The following is a 21232-nucleotide window of genomic DNA, read 5'->3' on the forward strand; positions in this document are numbered from 1 at the left end:
ACATTAACTTATTATTGTATTTCAGTTTGAAGACACCAAAGGAAATAATCAAAGCTCTACTAGCTCCATCAACGTTGAAGCCGTTTGCAATCCTCGCTATTTACTTCTTCATCTACCAGTGGTGTGGCGTCAACACTATTACGTTCTACGCTGTTGAAGTGTTTCAGGTAAGCTTTTAAAAGTTTTTAATATAACTATCATCAGTTAAAGGAGTCTAGCACTTAGAGCTTTTCGGTTGTTACCGGAAGATTTCAATAAAAAATTCATCATCATCATCACACTGTCATCGCTAGCCCAAATTATCGATCATGGGTCTTCTCTCCGAGTGAGAAAGGTTTCCTCTACACTGGCCAAGTATGGATTGGCAGACTTCACATAGTTTTGAGAACATTATTTGTTTATTTATTTATTTATTTTATTTATTTTATATCTAATTAGAACGGCAGTGCCACTTACTCTAGCTAGATGATTAATAATAAATTTAAATAAAGGTACAAGAAAAAAGACATAAAATACAAAACGATAAAAGATCAAAGGATTTTGAATATGTACGCTGAGAACATTGAATGACATATTCATGTAATGCTCTCAGCGTACTTCAGTAACTCCCGAACCAGTATTATAGACCCATCATTAAATTATGAAGATCTCTTAGGCTTCTAGGTTTTCTCACGATGATTTTCTTCACCGCTAAAGCATTTTTAATCGCTTGAAACTTATATGAATCCAATTCTCAAGCACCGTTATCGAGAGGGCGATGGTGAAACACATTATGGTGAATAGGAACATGAAAAACTTTTTGATGATTTGGGCTATTCGAAAAACTTGGCTTTTTTTCAACAGATCTCTTTTTTTCAAACTAGCTGATGCCCGCGACTTCGTACGCGTGGATTAAGATTTTTAAAAATCCCATGGGAACTCTTTGATTTTTCTGAGTAGCCTATGTCACTCTCCGTCTTTAACTATACCCATGCAAAAAATCACCCGTTCACGTCGAAGGAGAAACCAACAAACCAACACACCAACAAACCAACAAACAAACACACTTTCACATTTATAATATGGGTATATAATATGGGTACTGATTGTATCCTTAGGGATACTTTTTACGCTGTTCTTCTTCTTCATAAGTCGATATTAATTAATAACGGTATCTTGTATTTGTGTGGAAACTTAACTACTTACTACTTTCTTATTTCAGGCGTCAGGTACTCAAATTGACAAATACTGGCTTACGATATCGATGGGAATTATACGAGTAATCTTCACCGTGGTCGGTTGCATCCTTTGTCGACGATGCGGTAGACGGCCACTTACATTTGTTTCTGGTATGATTATGTCAATTTATATTACCTATTTGTTGAATTTACGTTAGTAAAGTTAAATTACTGAATATTTTATACCACATTTTGACCATAAACATCTTTTAAGAGGTGTTTGTTAAAATCTGTAGTAATAATAATATGTTACAAATCCTTTGATCTTCCGGGGTAAAAAGTGTCCTAGGTCCGTCTTCAAAATCTCTTTACCGTAATCAAAATTTGGCAGTAAGTCAGTAGTTGAGTTTGAAAAAAGAATCATCAACATTGGTTCATAATTGACGGAGGAAATTGCGTAACAAACATAAATACAAAAAAATATATAGTCGAGTTGAGAACCTCCTCCTTTTTTGAAGTCAAGTGAAAAGGCAACCCGATAGAGAAAGCAGGCACATTTTACTAAGCATCAATTTAAATATAGTTACTAATAATTTAAAGCTTAAGGGGCAGGGCACATAGTTCGTAAAACTGATAGACGTTGGGGTCTCAAGGTGTTGGAATAATTTATGTTATGTGTTCCAGCGATCGGATGTGGCTCTACAATGCTCACCCTGTCAGTGTACCTCTACTACGTGCAATACTGGAAGGACAACCACCTCCCGCTACAACACTCCTGGATCCCCGTGGCCAGCATCTTCCTCTTCACAATATTCTGCACTCTGGGCTACTTGATCGTTCCTTGGATCATGATTGGAGAAGTTTATCCCACTCAGGTAAAATTAAGGCTAACACTTTAATAATTCTACGGCTAAGGCTTTACTTAAATTAAGTTGTATGACGGGTGGTTAAAGTTAAGTGACGGTTTCTGTAGAATTTTGACTTTCATTTTGGATCCTTTAATAAAAAAAAAGGTTAGTTTGACTGACTGATCTATCAACGCACAGATCAAACTACTGGACAGATCGGGCTGAAATTTGGCATGCAGATAGCTATTATGACGGAGGCATCCGCTCAGAAAGGATTTTTGAAAATTCAAGGGGGTGAAATAGGGGTTTGAAATTTGTTTAGTCCACGCAGACGAAATCGCGAGCATAAGCTAGTTAGTAATAAGTATGAAAACTTGTAAATTATTTATGATCTTAATATTCTTAATATTCCTTTCAGGTTCGCGGTATAATTGGTGGAATAACAACATGCGCAGCTCACTTGTCGATATTCTCGGTGGTGAAGACGTTCCCATATATCAAATACGGACTTAACGATTACGGTGCATTCGGGCTGTATGGCGCTATATCTATCGCAGGTTTGTACTTAGTTATATTTAATTGACTCTATCATTTTAAAGATAAAAAATTCTACAAGCAAATGGAAATATTTTATTTGAAAATGTCCAAACATTGTAGTTTATGATAAAACAAACTCCACATTCACGTATTGCTAAATAATGGATTACAAGAATGCTTTAGACTGGGTTTCTATTATTATTTGAACAACTTAGTACCTAGGTACTGTTAATTTATCAAACATGGTTATTTTTTAAGCTGAGGTAAATAGAGGAACTATTAATCTCAGTTTACATATTAAACGTTTTAAGTTTAGTTCGTAAACTGAGAACTTAAGGGATACCTCAAGGGAATTAATGGGGCCCCGTAAAGTTCAATTATTATATTTTATCATACTAATAAATCTGGTGTATGTTTCAGGATTGGCGTTCTTCTACATATTCCTACCAGAAACCAAAGGACGATCTCTGCAAGAAATCGAAGATTATTTCTGTGGTAGAACAAAAACCCTAAAGAAAGTAAATCCACAAGCTGAAATTGCGTGAAGTTTTATTTGTACATAATAACTATTTAAATTTTGTGAAAAATGTAAATTGTAAATATCCCCTGAGTGGAACAACAAATAGAATTAACAATCTGCCCAAAGTATAGAATACACAAATTATATATAATAAGTATAATAAACTATAATAGGTACCTGGTATATCAATGATAATTATAATTAATACAAAATCTATTCAACACAACAAATTGTTCAAGAAGGTTTTATTTTACGGATTATATTCGTAGAAGACAAAAAAGGGTATCATGCACTCATTTTATGTCCTCTATAAATTATTAAAACAATTATAATATAAATGAAAAATAAGTGCTGATTGAACTTCTTTTATAGATGAAACGATATAAAAAATTGCGGATATAATAAACTACAATTTAAAATATTACTAATGTTTTGAACCTATAAAAACAAATTATAACTTGTTTCGTCTATGGAAGATTGTAAATAAATAATGAAACATGCATTTGTTAAAAAAGTAATAACGTTCATTGAGAAATATGAGTGGAGATGGGCGTGTTAAATATAATAAATACATATTATTATTATATTTTAATAATATTTGAAATATATACAATATATTTCAATAAAGGGAACCGAGATAAGTATAGTATATTATATTTTTGTACAAACATACATACTTCAAAATACCTAAAAGTGTAGTTTAAAAAAGTATTATTTATGTATATAAGTAAATTTACAACGTGTATATAAAGGTAGAGAGAGAGTACAAGTTAAGTATAAATGGTGCCATCTCAAATAGACAAGAGTAATTTATTTTTAGATATATTTAGTAGTACAATTATACACAATGGCAGCTGAAACTATTATAAGTAATTATTATAGTTTGTAATAAATAGGTAAACGATGATCAAAGTGTTTAGAAACATATCGTGTTTTTGAAGATTTTGATAATGATAGCATAAGAATTGTATACTTAGCTGAGCTGAAAGAAATTTGCCGTTAAAGTATTTGTTGCAAAAATAAATGAAAAACTGTTTTAAATATGGTATTATTTGATAGAAAACATACAAAATGGCCCTGCTCGATAATACTTGTAACTAGTAGTATACACATCCTCTTAGAAATTAAAGTACAGTACGTGGCAGAAAGCAATGTACATCGGCCTTTAGAATGTCGTTTAGGCTTTGTAGAGCGTTGTCTCTGTCACTCTTACCAATATGACATGTACAACTTTGATATGTACAACTTTCTGTCGCGTACTGTACGAGCTTTTGTTGAAAATATAAGTCAAAACAAAACCGTTGTTATCGCTATTAAAAAGACGAATATGAACGATTTTACTGAGCGAAATCTTGATTCAGTGGATATTTAACTTCCTAACCAGTCAAACATGCGGTGCATTGTTTTCCTTTCCTTAATTATAGTTACATGGTGCAATGGAGGTTTGCAACACTTTTTGAATAAGCAAAGAGGTGAGACGTGTTCTTTATACGTAGGTACTAAGTTGGGAAAAATATTAGCTTTATAAAATTGATACGCGCCCAGTTGAGAACCTCATCGTTTTTGCAAGTGCATAAAAAAGGTAAAACTACTCCGACTTTGGTACTAAAAATGATAAAATACTTAATATGGTGCAGTGTCCGTGGTCTCACCACTTTGACCCACTGCATTGGTGGGTCAACGATGCTACTTGCACTTTAATAAAAAATCTACTCTTTATTATTGAAATTAATCAGCCTTCAATCCATACTAATATTATAAATGCAAAAGTGTGTCTTTTTGTCTGTCTGTCTGTCTGCAAGCTTTTCACGGCTCAACAGTGTAACCGATTTCGATGTTATTTGGTACTGAGTTAGTTTTTATCCCGGGAAATTAAAGAGTTCCCACGGGATTTTTAAAAGCCTAAATCCACGTGGACGAAGTCACGGGCTGGGGCATCATCTAGTATTGTATAATCTATAATATTATAAAAATGAATCATAAAATGTGTTGCTCATCGCAAATCTCGAGAACAGCTGAACCGATTTCGCTAATTATTTTTTTATAATATTCCTTGAAGTACGAGGATGGTACTTACATAGAGAAATTTTTTATTTAACCTCCCCCTCAATTTTCTAAACTCCACCCGAGCGAAGCCGGGGCAGGTCAGCTAGTTATTATTAAAATTGATATTTCTTATTTCCTTAATTTTTTTAAAGAAAAACCTGTTGTAAGAGAAGCTCATGGTATCGAATTCGGCTCTATTTCGAGAGGCACACTTCTACAAATCTTGACTGCGTTGGAAGAAAACCTTCAGAGTAGTTTGAGTAATAAGGCAAGGCCTATTGTGACTGCACAATTTGCAAACAACAAGTACACGAGACCCTTTATATATCCGGAAGTATTTAAGAAAGGAAGTCAATAGAAATAATAAATACAACGAACTGTACTAGGTAGGTACAGTAAAAGGCAGAAAATAATGTACTTCTTGAAGCTTTACAATGAGATTTCTGTCACTTATACCTATGTGAAATTTTGTTGGTCTCAACTTCAGAGACAATGCTCTACAAAACCGCTATCTTTTTTCAAAGGTCGATGTACATTATTTTCTGCCGCGTACAATAATAGAATCTGAATCTATGTACTTATTAAAATAGTAAGTACCTAAGTATTTTATGATAAGCTAGATTAATCTAAGAACCGTAGGTACAAATCATAACCATATGGCACGGTGCCCAGAATACCTACTAGCAGCCGCGCTGAACAACTAGGCTGATCCTTTACAAAAATGAGCCAGTCCCCTTGTCACCAGATAAGGGCAATTAGCCACAGTAAAATGTCTTGTAAACATTTTTTAGCTCTAGAGGCCATAGCTCCACGGTCTACGCGGCAAACGGCACAAAAATATTAAGCTAGAGAGCATAATTATCGGTTTCAGCCAATGTCTGCTTCGGCCCCGTCATGATCCTCTCTCCTTGATACGATACGGAGCTAATGTGTCAACGTGCATTGTGTCCTATATTAGGGTAAATTCCCGTTCCCAAGGAACCAGCGTCAATCCGTCAGGTCTCTTGCCATCACCTCGACTAATCCCTTGGGCTTAATGAGCGCAGGAATATCTATGAGTATGTATGATAAGTTACTATTGTTGAGGCGGTTACAGCCTTGGTTGAGATGCCTCCTATTTGGGGGGGATAAATCCATAGAAATAGGAAGTTATTAAAATATCTGTATCAGCTTTCATTAGTCTTTCAATTATCTTTCATAGATATGTCACATAAAATATATCAACCATTTATTATTGAAAAATAAAAAATCTAATACACTAATAAACGAGAAGTATTAGTATTAGAATTAGTATTAGAGATAGTATTTTAGAATACATCTAAGTATATCAGCTTTAATCTGTGTTATGGAAGTATGAACAATGCTATCTGATGAACAAAAAAACGCTCCAGATCCTGGTTTCTGGACTGAAACTTCGTTAATTCAGCTAGGTTATGGCATATGGGTGAACTCAGGGATGATTATAATAGGATTCACGTTTGGATTCTTAGCAGTAGCAATACCGCAGCTAAGATCTCCAGACTCGCAAATAAAAGTCACGACTATTGACGAATCCTGGATCGGTTTGTATAATTCCTTTATCCCAAACTTCCCGCATGAATAGGTACCGTGAAACCGGCTGACTATGCCTGACCAATCAGTTAACTTTGCCATACCCACCTTTTGAAACAAACAGTTCACTGTGACTATAGTTTAATTTTTTTTCGTGTTTGCACACCTTAGTGCCACAATTTAATAGAGATTTACTATATTACTGTATGTACCTAGTAGGTATATCATTATTATAAGCTTTGTTTTGTGTACTTAGTGTGTTTAGTGTGTGTTAGTTTGGAATTAATAAAAGGCTAATTATTATTATTATTAATTGTCATACTATTCTATAAGTAACTAACATATAGAATTAATGTAAAATCCTGTAAATATTTCTTGGTATTGTAACTTATTTACATTTTCAGCAAGTGTTGTGACGCTCGTATCTCCGATCGGATGTGTTTTAGGCGGCTATCTGATAGACAAGTTCGGGCGCCGCTGTATGCTCATCTACGGCCAATTACCCGTTTGCTTGGGATGGCTCTACACGGGCCTCGCGCGATCTGTCAACGACATTATCATAGGTTAAATAATAATTTGTATACTTTATTATCTGCCTTGTTATCCCCACACTTAGATTTAGGTTTTTAAAAATCCCGTGGGAACTCTTTGATTTTCCGCGATAAAAAGTAGCCTATGTAGTACAGGTGTTAAACTATACCCATTACCCATGCAAAAAATTTGCTTGATTCGTCAACGAAGGTTGCGTAAGTAGGCCATTCGGAGTCAAAACCACGTCGTAGGCGGGGCATTGAACCCATTTTTGAACGCTATACATTGCGCATTTGAAAAATACTAAATCACTAAAACTACAAAATAAGGCAAATGGTTATTGGTATTAGATTGTGTTTAGATAGTATAACAATAACGCTAAGTTTTTGCTAGCGTTCTGGTTACACCCTGTATATTTTTTCTTATTTAGCTTTTTCGCAAAGTTACTGATAAAATTAACAGCTTCTTCTATGGTATCCAGAGTTGAACTACTTACTATAATATACTATTATATCATGCTGTAAATCATTCGTACTTTATGTAATAGGCGAAATAATCGCCGGACTCGGAATGGGAACAATTACGAGTGTTCCTAGAGTGTATATGATGGAAATCTCTTTACCAAATATGAGAGGAGTACTCGGTTCCTTTGCCAATATCTCCATTTCTATCGGAATTACTGCACAGGTAATTACTTATATTTCAAACATAAATCAATCTGATACTGAGCAAGTTCTTATTAGATTCTCGTAGGTCTGAAATTTTCAGTTGTGGCAAGAGTATGAATAAATCAGCCAATAATAATTATCACCCTTGCTGCTACTACACACAAATACACACACACATACACGCACACACACACACACACACACCGACACACACACACACAATAGGTACTAATTTGTACTGTATGGTACTACTGTGTAGTGTGTGTGTGTACTGAGTAGTAGTGTGTAACACACACACTACTACTCAGTACACACACACACACGCACTCGTTTACAAAACCAAATATGTAAGTAGGAATTTATTTCCTTTCCTATACTTTTTCTTTCAAGTTAGTCTGTTTAGTTAAACTAATTAGGTAGGAATTAAATCAAGGTAGGAATTAAATTTACCCATTTTTCTAGGCTGGATTAGGATCAATATTCAACTGGTCTACACTTTGCTATATAAACAGCGCTCTTTCATTGACGTTATTCCTTCTCAACTTCGGTCTACCGGAGACGCCGTATTACTTGCTTAGTAAAACATCACTAGAACATGCCAAAGCTTCTTTGAAGAGAGTCAGGTCTAAGAAACATAATATTGAAGCTGAGATGGAGAAGCTTATTGAATTCAAGAGGCAAAACGATATTCACAAGTAACATTATGTGTGTCTTATCTGTAAAATTAGCATTATTCAGTGTAATAATGTAGTTTTTATCGATATTATATGAATTGATTATTTCTGAATTTTTTCCAACGCATCCAATTTTCTAAGTGTGTCGTGGCTCTCAGATCTGCGTTCGAGATGTCTAGCCAGATTTTTTAGACGGTTTCTAGATTTATCCAAGGACAGCGATGTGGAGACATATCTCTATTACCTACACCTTTTTTATTTCCGTACCACATGACTGTACCATCCAGACGAGCTTATTGCAACTTAGATGAGGACTGATCAGTTTATATAAATTAAACTTGTTTACAGGCTACGTTTTAAGGAACAATTGCTTATATTATTTAAGATGTCTACATGCAAAGCATTCTGGTTGATTATATCCTATATGTTTATAATGCAATGCTCGGGAGTAACGGTGGTCGCCATGTGGACTGTAGAAATGATAAAGGTAAGAATTTGAAAGGCCTTTAAATTGATAATAACCTTGCTAAGTAATAAAACAAACTTATAAGCATTTAAACTTGCAAAAGGTCTGACTTATGAAAATTGTAACAGAAATTTAGTTGTAATAGGCAGATAGGCTTAGTATAGATTATATTGCTGGTGAAATGGTAAATAAAGGAGGAAGTAAGTCAGAACATCCAGACTTTAAAAAAAAAAAATAGAGATAGCAAGCAAACGAGCAGGCGGGTCACCTGATGTTAAGTGATTACCGCCGCCCATGAACATTTGCAGCACCAGAGGAACCGCCGATGCGTTGCCGGCCTTTTAGGAATCTGTTGGTCCGCCCCTTGAATAACCCCATGTTGTAATTTAGTGGGAACACCGCCGATGGGAGTTGGTTCCTCAGTTTGCATGTGCGTGGAAAGAAGGATCTGGCGCAGCGGACGGTCGAAGTGCACCAGACACCCAGGTGGTGAGGGTGAAATTCCTTACGGTGGCGCGCGGTGCGGTTGTAGAAAAATGAGGGTGGAATGAGCAACTTGCAACAATATTATTATTTTGCATGCATGGAGAGCATTGTAAATCAATGCTGGGCAGCTTTTGATAAGAACCTTGATAAGAACCTAAAATTGACATTTGACAAATAAGATGTTGCAAAATGGTTCGGTTTCGAACACACTTGTAGTTTTAATATAATGCCGAATATTGAATCGTGTGTACCTTAGTATACAATTAATATACCTACCAACATTATATAATTTTGCTAAGCATACAAAAATTGATAAAATCAAATTGAAGCAAATTCTGGTTAATTTACAAATCTATTACATAAAGTGATTCTCAAAAATTTGTTTTAGAATTCTAAATCATCCGTGGATGCCCACGTTGGTAATGTGATCTTGGGTTTCACGAGAATTTTAGGAGGCATCTGCGCTTCAATACTTATATTCAAATTAAGAAGAAGAGTCATGGCGCTTAGTTCAGGTTTGTGCCTTAATATTTCAAATAATGTTAGACGCAATTTTGTTTTGTATCATTTATTTTTTTCATGTGATTTATAATAGGTACCTTTAGTTACAAAGATTTAATTTGTGAAATATTATTTGGTAAATGTTTTATTACAATTTTCATAACGCAGGTGTTATGAATCTGTTAATGTAAATATTTCTCCTTGTCTCAGTTTCGACTAAAATGTCAAATTCTCAAAAATGTAGAAGTAACATTAAAAAAAAGTTGTATTTCTCTTAATATCAGTCTTATCATTAAAATAATTAATGATACCGATAGATAACGAGAACCAATCAAAATTTTAAACGCTAAAATAGCGTCACAATAGATCACAAGTTTTAATTACAAGTTTTGAAACAAGAAACGCAAGACCGTTTCTTTCAATTTCTTGCTTTAAAATTGAGCTTAAGTTAAGAATAGGTAGTTAAGTATATTTGTTTAAGTCCTGAGATTTCTGAAGATAGTTTTCAATAAGTCTGCAAACAAACGCCTTATGAATTTAAATGCAGCAATACCCTGATCGCAATTTTTTCTCACATTTCAGGGTTAGGTGTTGGAATAGTCTGTGTAGTGCTAGGCTTTCTGATAAAGGAGGCAAAACAACCAACAGTGTTGCCTCTCATTTTGTATGTGACATACATTTTATTCGCTACCTTGGGTCATTACACTTTACCAGTTCTTATGATGTACGAACTTTATCCTTTACAAGTAAGCCGCATTTTAATGTTAACGTTACATTGCTATTAAAAACTCTTGCACAGAAGATGGTGATCATTTCTAAAAAGATAATGAATGTTCGTTTTATTTACTAAAAACTGGAACTGGGACTATTTAGTAGTATTCTTTAAAATATTATCAGTAGTGTTAGTGAACTTAGTCCTAAGGAAGCATTCGATATAAGTACCTACTCGTACTTCTAATGGTGTTTCCAACAACTTAACAATTCTAAAAAATGTAGAATTTTGGGGTCTTGAAAACTCAAAATCCTAAGCTTCTCGAAAAAAGTAATACTACGATAAAGAACATTCTCTAATAGATTTTTTCTTTGCTATAACGTTTTCAGTTTTCTTTCTATTTCAAAAAAAATAACCTTAATTTCAGGTAAGAGGATTACTAGGTGGGATATCGTCTTCGTCTCTAAATTGTCTTATATCAGGTGCTAATTGGGCCTACACTCATAGCCGTGATAGTATTGGCTTTCCTAACACAGTATTATGTTTTGGAGTTTTCTCTTTAGCTGGTAAATATAAAACCCTTTTTATGCGAGTTAAATTAAAAAAAAATGTTGTAGTCACCGAGGGTTTGCCAATAATTTTGCACGAAAAAGCATTCGAAACTACGAGTAAGGTAGTCTGATCATTACCAATAGATAATAAGAGATAATATCAGATGCGAAAGTGTGTCTGTGTGTGTTTCCTAGCTTTTCACGGTCTATCTGTTTAACTGATTTTGCCATGTTACAGAGATAAATTGCATAATACTTTTTATCCTAGAAAATCAAAGATTTCCCACGGGGTTTTTGAAAACCTAGATCCACGTGGACGAACGTGGGCATCGTGGTCGTTAGATCTAGATTGTGAGCCATAACTTCACAATAAGATAATACCTATGTGTTATATTTTCCATTTTTTTTTTGTTTTATTTCAGGTTGTGTCTTTCTATACATTTTTTTGCCTGAAACGAAAGGCCTGACTCTGCAGCAGACGGAAGCGTATTACAAAAGTAAACTCTGATTCCAAAACTAATATTTCCTTATTTATATTTTAAGTGTAAAATTAATGTGAGTGGATTTATTGTCATTGCTTTTATATTATAAACAGATGTGTATGTAAAAGTGTTGTTATTTCTAGACGAATTATTGTTATAATAACTTCTTCTGTAGTATATTCCCAGTATTTAACGGGCCGCTCAGATTATTCTAAATCTATATTTGATAGAATTGTAGGCTTATCTGGTGGATACACAATTTTTTTCGTTCAAAATAACTGCAGCCTAAAATTTAATATTTATTTGCTCTATCGTCCTTATATCAAAGTGAATTATAAAGTTCATCATCATTGTAGTATTTGTCATAGGCCTTTTGGAGGCGCTACGCTACCACATAGGGTCCTTTGCCTTTTCATCCAGCCACTTTCCGCCTCTTTTATAGGCCGGATTTTATCCACTGGCTTCTCGTACCTTAATTGATACAGCTATATGTAATTCCGCATTTTTAGCATTTCATCTTTTTCGAAACTGTAATAATTTGAGAATAGAACCTGGGATCAAGGATGTTCATGAGGATGATGAGGATGTTACAGGAACTCATGTTTTATTTCTTCCAAAAGTACTTCCTATTTCTATGATTTCTTCGCATATTTCTTCGGTTAGAGAATTTCATACATTATAGCCTTATAGGTATCAAAAATTAAGAAAAAAGATTAAAAATAAGATAATCAAAGATTATATTGGGAAGCTGATATTGAACTTCTTTGATTGACTTGTCAATGTAAATATAAAGCATAAAATTAAACTTCTAACGCGCCATTTTAAACTTTTAGTGTAAAATTTCATGTCAAAAGTACGATTGTAATGTTTATTTTAATTGGATGAACCGTACTTTTGACATGGCAATTGAACCATAGAGTTAAAATGGCGCGTGAGGAGTCATTTTGTACGGACTATATATAGAAGAACATACAGTAAGAATACATAATACAAATATTAAAAAATATGTGTTATCTAAAGCAGTTAAATGTCGCTTAGGAGCTTAGAAGTGAACTACCCTGACCCTGGATTCTGGACGAAAACTTCTTTAATTCAATTAGGTTACGGTATTTGGGTTAGTTTGACAATGGGGTCCATAGGATTGGCGTACGGGTTTGCAGCAGTGGCTATCCCTCAACTGAACTCTCCTCATTCCTCTATTAAAGTGACGATGTCTGACGAGTCTTGGATCGGTAGGTAAACATCATTAAAGGATTATGCCCAAAAAATCTACCGTCTATTTAAATTATTTTTAGGTATTATAGCTTAAGCGGTCATAGCCTAGAGGTGAGAGCCTAGTGGCTAATGTTCGCCATCTATTCTAGAGGTACAAGTCCACGCATCTAACTTTTCGGAGTTATGTGTGTTTTAAGCAATTGAATATCACCTGCTTTAATGATGAAGGAAAACAGCGTGAGGAAACGTGCATGCCTGAGAGTTCCCCGTGATATTCTCATAGGTGTGTGAAATCTGCCAATCTGCACGTGGCAAGCGTGGTGGACTTCTGCAAAACCATTGTCATTCTGAGAGGAGACCCATACTCAGTAACAAGCCGGCGGCGGATAGGTTGAAAATGATGATAAACGATTAAAGGTTGATACGACATGAATAGCAAACATACACATAGCAACATACACTTATAAGGCAAGATAAATTAACCCGATTACTGCAACATTATTTAAAAAAAGCTGCAACAATGCACTCAGTTATGCAATGTGATTTTGTCGTTAAAAAAAAGGTAAATTGAGTGCAGGAGATGTAGAACAATCTCTTTACTATGAGCGACATAAATAAAAAACAAATATAACCTAACCTATTAGTTTCCCTACCACTTACCGAAGGCCGTAAGTAAATACAAAATGTGCGAAATTGGGACAACAACAGACTCTACTAACATGGTGCAAAGAAGCTAAATGTAGATATACTTGAGAACTTTTTGAAGAAATTACTTTAATCGATGACGCCGGGTTTTTTAATGATTTTCGAGCTTGCCCCTTTATTTAAAATCAATATCTTTTCTCTCTTTCTTTGGTTAGTCATCTTGTGGTACCATCTTTACTCATCCAATGATTTTCTAAGTGTACTTTTTATTACAGCAAGTATTATAACATTATTTGCTCCAATCGGTTGCATCCTGGGCGGTTTTATCATAGACAGATTTGGTCGTCGCACTGTACTTATTTACTGCCATGTGCCCCTCATTTTGGCATGGTTTTTTATTGGCTCTGCGAACTCCGCAACGGATATTATAATTGGTTTGTACGATTGTATTTATATAGTTTATATAAGTTACTTTAGTAAATATTTAGGTGCTGATATTTTGAGATTGAGGGACGTGCCGCCTAGTTGTGACAACGTATATCAACTGTTGCGATTGTTAAGCAACATTGACCCAAGGGCGGATCCAAGGGGGGGGTCACGGGGGTCATGACCCCCCCCCCCTGGGCTGCGTCCAGGACCTAGGTGGACCACTAATTAAAATTGTTAAACATAATGTTTTTTATATTTTTATATACCTAGATTTTATGTAAGTTCCTTCAATACTTAATCAATTTAATATAATATTTTGTATGATGGCAAAAACATTATGTTCTTGCGAACAAACGCATCCAAAATTTGAATTTTACCGCGCCACCGCTACCTTTCATCGAGATGTCACATTTCGTGTGTCGTTCTTCAATTATTGAAGAACATCACACGGCACTTGCCCAGGGCCCACGATCGATTGGGGCCCAGTAGTCCCTGCCAGATCACCAAACTATAACAGACCAACTGATATTTTAATACCCAAAAACATATTTATTTCGATAAAATCAACGGTCAAAAAAGCCATCTCAAACAAAGGACCGTAGAGATTGTTAAATAGTCTTATATCCGATCTTTATTGCCTTTACGCAAATGATAGAATATTTCATTCTTTTTCACACTTTTTAAAAAATTCCCGACAGTAAAAACCTCTAAAAGTAAAAAATAATACCTATGTATTATATACCTATAATGTATTGGTCGGATTGGTCCTTTACGTTTATTATTTATAGTAAAGTTTTTATTATCCAAGCGCTCGTTGCATCTGGGGACCCCTAAAGATATTAGAACTATTCTTTATACAACAGATGACTTTATAGTTTTTAGTACAAAATTTTTGGCATTTATCTATATCGTAATACAATATTTCTGACATTTATCTTTTCTTTTTTGTAAATAATGTCATAAATTTTGCGCTCGCTTCGCTCGCACGTACGGTTCACTACGATTAAAAATCCCTTCCGAGATGCAAGCTATCACTGAGTAGTACCTACCTACCTACATTTGGCCGTGAAAAAGTACCTAACAAGATGATAGACAGACAGAAAATTTCGCGCTCGCTTCGCTCGCGCTTTTGCTCTGTATTAGTTGTTGCCCGCCCGCAACCTTGTCCGCATTGATTTAGGTTTTCAAAAAACCGTGGGAACTCTTTGATTTTCCGCATAAAAAGTGTATGCAGGTTTCCTGGACGAAAGCTTTCTCTGTGTAGTACCTGGTCAAAAAGATAGACCGTCAAATGGTAACAGATAAGTAGATAGACACGCTTTCTCATTTATAATATTAGTAGCTACCTTATGATTTTTTCGTAAATATATGAAAAATTTCGCGCTCGCTTCGCTCGCGCTTTTACTTTATATTGGTTAATGCCCGCAACTTCGTCCACATAGATTTAGTTTTTTAAAATTTCCGTGAGAACCCTTTAATTTTCCGGGATAAAAAGCCGTTTCCGAGTGTAAACTATCTCTGAATAGTACCAAATTTTGATTTAGAATATGGACTTTGAAAAGGTAACAGATAGATAGGAACATTCGCATTTATAATACGTCTTGAACGTGACTTATCTGCTTTCTTTGCCTATTCTAAGAAAATAGTACCTACTCTGTCAAGATCATAGGGGCCCCGTTATTCTAATGTGCCCAGGGCCTCCAATAGGTTAAAGACGGCCCTGCGTGCGGGTGTGCGGGGCGTCCCCCCCCAACCCCCGCTCGTCATACCCCGATTACCAACTCGACCTGTCGCAAGAGGTCGAGATGTTGTGACTTGACCACGACTATGTGACCCCCCCCTGGCACCAAAGCTGGATCCGCCCTTGCTGATTGACCCAAGCTGGTAAACTGAATATGTGACCAAATTTTAAGGTCGTCTACTAACGTTACTTTACATAATAACAAATTTTAGAATTAGGTTATTTGTATGTCCACTAAGATAGGGCTTAAGATTCGAAGTTCGGGGAGTGAGTCGAAAATTTAATGTTTACAATCACGCTCGTTATAGGCAGAGGTTTCGTTGGTTTTGGAATTGGCCTGGCGATGAGCGCTCCGAGGGTCTACATGACGGAAGTCAGTCTTCCAAACATGCGAGGAGTTGTTGGATCTTTTCCTAACCTTGCCATGGCAACTGGTATCACTGTTCAGGTATTTAGCAATGAAATGAAATGTATTTAGTTACTTATTTCATGTAGGACAACCTTGAGTCACTTTTATTTTTATTTTTTAATAGATATAGCGAGCAAACGAGCAGGCGGGTCACCTGATGTTAAGTGATTACAGCCGCCCATGAACATTTGCAGTACCAGAGGAACCGCGGATGCGTTGCCGGCCTTTTAGAAATTTGTTGGTCCGCCCCTTGAATAACCCCATGTTGTAATCTAATGGGAACACCGCCGATGGGAGTTGGTTCCACAGTTCCACTTATGATAAGTCAGAATTAAGGAATCTATCACCAGTTTGGAGAACAGATTATACTAAGATGTCACGTCACGGAGCTGTTAGTGATGATCACAAACATCTGACAAAAAATATTCATTACATCTGAGAGACGACATCCTGAAAAATTGAGTCGTAATGCGTAAAAAAAGGGGCACGACTTTTTGTAAACGGCCTTGGTGGTTTAATGAAGAATACACACATCTATATAATATTTATACCATCATTTCAAAATCTCGAAATTATAATTTACCTACGTACTACTACTGATTCAAAATGTTATTTCATATTTTGGATCCCAATTCATTTGTAAGAGTATAACTTATCTACAAAGTAACATTATCTGATATATTTCAGGCTGGTTTAGGTACAACAATGAAATGGAGCTTCCTGAGTTACCTTAACGGTTGCTATGCAATAATATTATTTTTAGTGAATTGCCTATTGCCTGAGACGCCTTACTTTTTGCTCAAACATGCCACAACGGAAGAAGCTGAAGCTTGCCTCAAAAATTTTCGAGCTAAAGATTATAATATTCAGCTTGAAATGAACGACCTTATAGATTTCAAGCATGACAACGAAATTCGCAAGTAATACGGAAGCTTTAATCTTTAAATTCCTATTAAAAGAGATGTGACTGACTGGCATATAAATGTACAGCTTAAAAACCGCTGGGGATCTAGAAACTTGAGATTTTGGTGTAGGTTTTTGTGTAACGAAGGCCTTTACAAAGAAAGGATTTCAGAAATGTTACCCGAGCGAAGCTGGGGTGGATCAGCTTATTTTAACCGTCTTCCAAAAAGGAGAATTATTGAGCGAGCATACCTAAAGAGAAACTAGAAATCGCTTGCCCGATTGAACATACACGTAGAAAAGAAATTTTTATTTTATTTTGTAGTGTTTTTCAAGTAATTTTTTTTCTATTAAAATCAATTCGTTCAAGTCTCTCTTGCTCGCACCATGTGAGGATTCATTATTCAATACCATTAAATGTTTAACATAAATTATACTTGTTATGTAAGCAGGATTTAAAATTAGAGATTTTCGGACTTACTCCTTCACTTGTGTCACAAAACCTAACTTCATAACAGTAAAATCTACCTACCATACCTACGCTATGGTTTTAGACTTTAGCTGATGTCGATGCATTTGTAGGTATACGAGTGACTATGTCGATTTTTCTTTGTTTTTTAGACTAACGTTTAAGCAACAGATAGCAGCCTTATGCGAAAGATCTTCATGCAAACCATTCTGGCTTATGACAACATATACATTTTTTGGGGAACTTTCTGGAGTGTCTATTGTATCCATGTGGACCGTGGATTTGTTACGGGTAAAAAGTACCTGCTTATTTACTTCTTTGAAAACTAATAGCTCGAAGAACCGACAGAATATGTTACGATCTCAAGGTGCTTAATGGTGAATGCTCTTTCGATGAGGTGGATGTGGATAGGTAGATGATTTTAAGAAAGTTTACACACTGCAATGTCCAGCAACGGACATATTCTATCGGTTGAAACGACGACGAATAAAAAGAACACCCGGCTGAGTTTGTTGTGGGCTCTTCTCAGACCTGGGCGCGTTTGGAACCCTCGTAGCTTTAGTTTTAAGTACGTATTAATTATCACCACTATATCATATCATCTTACAAATAAAAATTTATGACAATCAGAAAGCGTAAAATTTTACCAATTCTGTATAAATAATTTGAGTTTGAGTTTGAGTTTGACCTAGTTAAGTAGTTTAATATGGAAAATCAAAGAATCATGGTTAAAAAGATTTGTATAATTGGAACAACACAGTATTATAAACTACTAAGTACTTACTCTGCTTTTCACTTGCCTTCACTGATGCTGAAAGCTCTATACTCCAGTATATTTATCATAGTTTTGAATGAATCAAGTACCTAGTTATAACTATAAGCAAGGCATAGTAGTGAGGAATGATCCTTAATACTTAATTATTTAGGTTTTCCGTTCAACAGAATACTAAGTCATCAGTGGACGCTGACTTAGGAAACTTTATCTTGGGCATCACGCGAATCGTTGCTGGTGTTTGCGGTGGTGTTCTGCTTTTCCATAGTGGGCGAAGACCTTTGGCGATCACTTGTGGTACGTAGTAGTTAGTAGGCAGAAAACCACTTAAGTACGAGTTATTATAAAATCCTTACCCCCCACAAATTTTCTAAGGGATTTTGTATTGAAACACCAAAATATTATCGCATGGCAGCAGATCTTTGCCCATAGGGTAGTACAGTGCTGGTATCTGTGGTCTTAAGATTAGGAATTTAAAATATCTAAATAAGCTCGAGTCGACTTTTAAAGTTCCTTTAGGATCACTAAGAAAGCACGCTTCTTTGAAATGAAGTTTGGCGGTCAACATACGAAAAACTCCTCAAACTAAAACCGGTTTTTTTGACTTCGAATAACTATAAACCCTGTCCAGTGTCCAGCCTCTTACTGATATCGTCTAACCATTTGCGTCTTTGGTGACCTGCAGCCCTTTTGCCTTCAATTCTTCTTTCCGACACTTATCTAGGATGTGGATTGGGCTTCTCTTCGTAAAGTCCTTTAAGAAATCTCTTTAATTAAATTGGTTTCAGCTCTTGGAGCCGGAGTGGTTTACATAACACTTGGTCTTCTTACAAAATATTGGGACAAAACATCTGTGGCGCCGCTGATTCTCTTCATGTTCTACGTAATGTTTGTCGGCATGTGCTTCTATACATTGCCGCCTTTGATTTTGTACGAACTTTATCCTTTACAAGTAAATGTTACTTATGTATTTTTATCTAAGTAGTTCTTTTAGTTACGTCTACACAGCGAAATTTAATTCACAGATTTTTCAATTATTTATCAAATCAATCTTTCAGATTTTGTAAGTTTTTGTATAGGAAATCTGGTAAATTAATAATTCAGTTGTGTTGTATGATAATTTAAAAATCAGCCATAAATATTTCCATGGATTGGAGAAAATAGAAGTTATTTTCTAGAAAACATGTTAATATTGTGGTCATAAAATATTACCAAACTTCATATATTTTATACGTCGACTACTGGCCTCTAGGTCTTCTAATTTCTTAGACCTCTATCTCCTGTTGTAGAAGCTTCAGTTTACCGTACAAAAACTTGAATTTTTGCATCGCAAACTGGAAATTCAATAAAATGATGAAGATGACAAAATATAAAAACTATTATACAGGTACGAGGATTGCTGGGAGGCATATCAATTTCGAATGTAAACATATTTGTGTTCACTGCAAACAAATGTTATCCATACCTCAGAAATTTTCTTGGTATTGGTAACTTGATCATGACTTTTGGAACTGCTTCGATACTTTGTAAGTTGTATTTTTTATTATTCGACTAGCAGAGCTACCCTGGTTTCACTCGGGTACAATTTCTTAATATCTACACCTAGATAACATCTAGGTACATTAATGAGACCACATAAAAATTCTCAAGATTCTAGGCCAAAACATAGGGTTTTAAACTGTACCTACGTTGATAATATTTGTATTATAATGTCAGTGAGGCAGTTTATAGTTTTGTACTTGTAAGTACCTATACCTATAGTACGCGGCAGGTCGAGATGGCAATCGGGGTATGAGGTGAGTGTGCGGGGCGTCCCCACCCCGATTGTCATCTCCACCTGTCGCGTACTGATCTCACCTGATGGTAAGTGATGATGCAGTCTAAGATAGAAGTGGGCTAACCTGGAAGGCAGTTTGGCAGTTTTTATGAAACCCATACTCCCTTGGTTTCTACTCGGCATCGTAGAACGGAACGCTAAATGGCTTGGCGACACGGCTTTGCCGGTAAAGTGGTAATTAGTTACGGCTGAAACCTCCCACCACACCAGACTAGAGAAAATTTATAAATTATAAAACTGCAAATTTCCCCTACTGGGAATCAATCCCAGGACTAATAAGACATCGACACTAATAAGACCACAGCGCTCACCACTGCGCCAGGGAGGTCGTCAAAATAATGGTTATTAAAATCATACTCCATCCCCTTTATCGTTTTTTGAGTTTATACCCCATCGAAACTGCGTCAGGCAGGCCATCAAAGCAGGTTTTAAAGGAGTTTTTTTTTCAACATCACAATAGGTCCGTGTTCGTCGTCTCGTCAACCGATATAAGACGTGAACTGCTGGATATAGGGTCTCTTGTAAGGACTCCCACTGTCTACTCACCATGGTCTTGCGCCTCCAGGATCCTTTGATTTCCGAGAATCTGTCACACTTCGCTAACATGGTCACCTCGTACCGTATAAAGCGCTTCGAGTTCATTATCTCAAATTTATTTTTGCCAGGTTGCCTCTACCTGTATTTCTTCCTGCCAGAAACTAGAGACCTGACACTACAAGAGATCGAAGAATACTACAACTCTAGGCGTTCGACCCTGACTTCGGAACGTAGGCTCAGATCCATGCAGGCATTGAGCACTCTAAGTGTTGGAGCAACGCCGAGCAGTAGTAAAATATCCGATCATCGTATTAAAAAGACTAAACATGACAGATTACCAGATAATCAAAATAAAGATGATTAAAATATTGTACTTATGCTGTTTTATTTTGATAATTTACTTTTTTTATTCCATTACATTCTCCACAATGTTCTCAAAAGTGTGTGACGTCTACCAATCCGCACATAGCCAGCGTGGTAGACTATGGTCAAAAGCTTTCTCACTCCGAGGAATCCGTGCTCTGCACTGAGCCGGCGATCTTGAT

General features: G+C 35.7%; 3 protein-coding genes across 5 annotated transcripts in view; all 3 read left to right on the forward strand.

The window, feature by feature from the left end:
* LOC117982637 (facilitated trehalose transporter Tret1-like) overlaps positions 1-4103 on the forward strand; it is a 31825-nt gene extending 27722 nt beyond the window's left edge. For all 3 annotated transcript variants that reach the window (XM_034969007.2, XM_034969008.2, XM_069498944.1), the window contains 5 exons: positions 26-167; positions 1202-1328; positions 1842-2032; positions 2424-2562; positions 2963-4103. In XM_034969007.2, the coding sequence (XP_034824898.1) occupies positions 26-167; positions 1202-1328; positions 1842-2032; positions 2424-2562; positions 2963-3087 (724 nt within the window). In that variant the 3' untranslated portion in view covers positions 3088-4103. The remainder of the gene's footprint in view (positions 1-25; positions 168-1201; positions 1329-1841; positions 2033-2423; positions 2563-2962) is intronic.
* Positions 4104-7022: 2919 nt separating this feature from the next.
* LOC117982646 (facilitated trehalose transporter Tret1-2 homolog) lies at positions 7023-11826 on the forward strand. Its single transcript, XM_069498557.1, has 7 exons — positions 7023-7222; positions 8321-8553; positions 8881-9019; positions 9873-9999; positions 10568-10731; positions 11125-11263; positions 11671-11826. The coding sequence occupies exons 2-7, from the start codon at positions 8510-8512 to the stop codon at positions 11754-11756; spliced, it is 699 nt and encodes a 232-aa protein (XP_069354658.1). The 5' UTR covers positions 7023-7222; positions 8321-8509; the 3' UTR covers positions 11757-11826.
* A 4250-nt stretch (positions 11827-16076) lies between these two features.
* On the forward strand, positions 16077-21051 carry LOC117982496 (facilitated trehalose transporter Tret1-2 homolog). Its single transcript, XM_034968851.2, has 7 exons — positions 16077-16208; positions 16857-17089; positions 17694-17832; positions 18484-18610; positions 19102-19265; positions 19701-19839; positions 20816-21051. The coding sequence occupies exons 1-7, from the start codon at positions 16104-16106 to the stop codon at positions 21049-21051; spliced, it is 1143 nt and encodes a 380-aa protein (XP_034824742.2). The 5' UTR covers positions 16077-16103.
* Positions 21052-21232: the final 181 nt, after the last annotated feature.

This window comes from Maniola hyperantus, chromosome 5 (assembly GCF_902806685.2).
Source record: "Maniola hyperantus chromosome 5, iAphHyp1.2, whole genome shotgun sequence".
Classification (NCBI taxonomy): domain Eukaryota; kingdom Metazoa; phylum Arthropoda; class Insecta; order Lepidoptera; family Nymphalidae; genus Maniola; species Maniola hyperantus.

Coding starts and splice junctions, on each gene's coding strand:
- LOC117982646 (XM_069498557.1), top strand. CDS start 8,510: ATGGAGAAGCTTATTGAATTCAAGAGGCAAAACGATATTCACAA. Junction 8,554..8,880: donor AGGCAAAACGATATTCACAA/GTAACATTATGT, acceptor ACTTGTTTACAG/GCTACGTTTTAAGGAACAAT. Junction 11,264..11,670: donor TGGAGTTTTCTCTTTAGCTG/GTAAATATAAAA, acceptor GTTTTATTTCAG/GTTGTGTCTTTCTATACATT.
- LOC117982496 (XM_034968851.2), top strand. CDS start 16,104: ATGAGCGCTCCGAGGGTCTACATGACGGAAGTCAGTCTTCCAAACATG. Junction 17,833..18,483: donor GGACCGTGGATTTGTTACGG/GTAAAAAGTACC, acceptor TCCGTTCAACAG/AATACTAAGTCATCAGTGGA. Junction 18,611..19,101: donor ACCTTTGGCGATCACTTGTG/GTACGTAGTAGT, acceptor AATTGGTTTCAG/CTCTTGGAGCCGGAGTGGTT.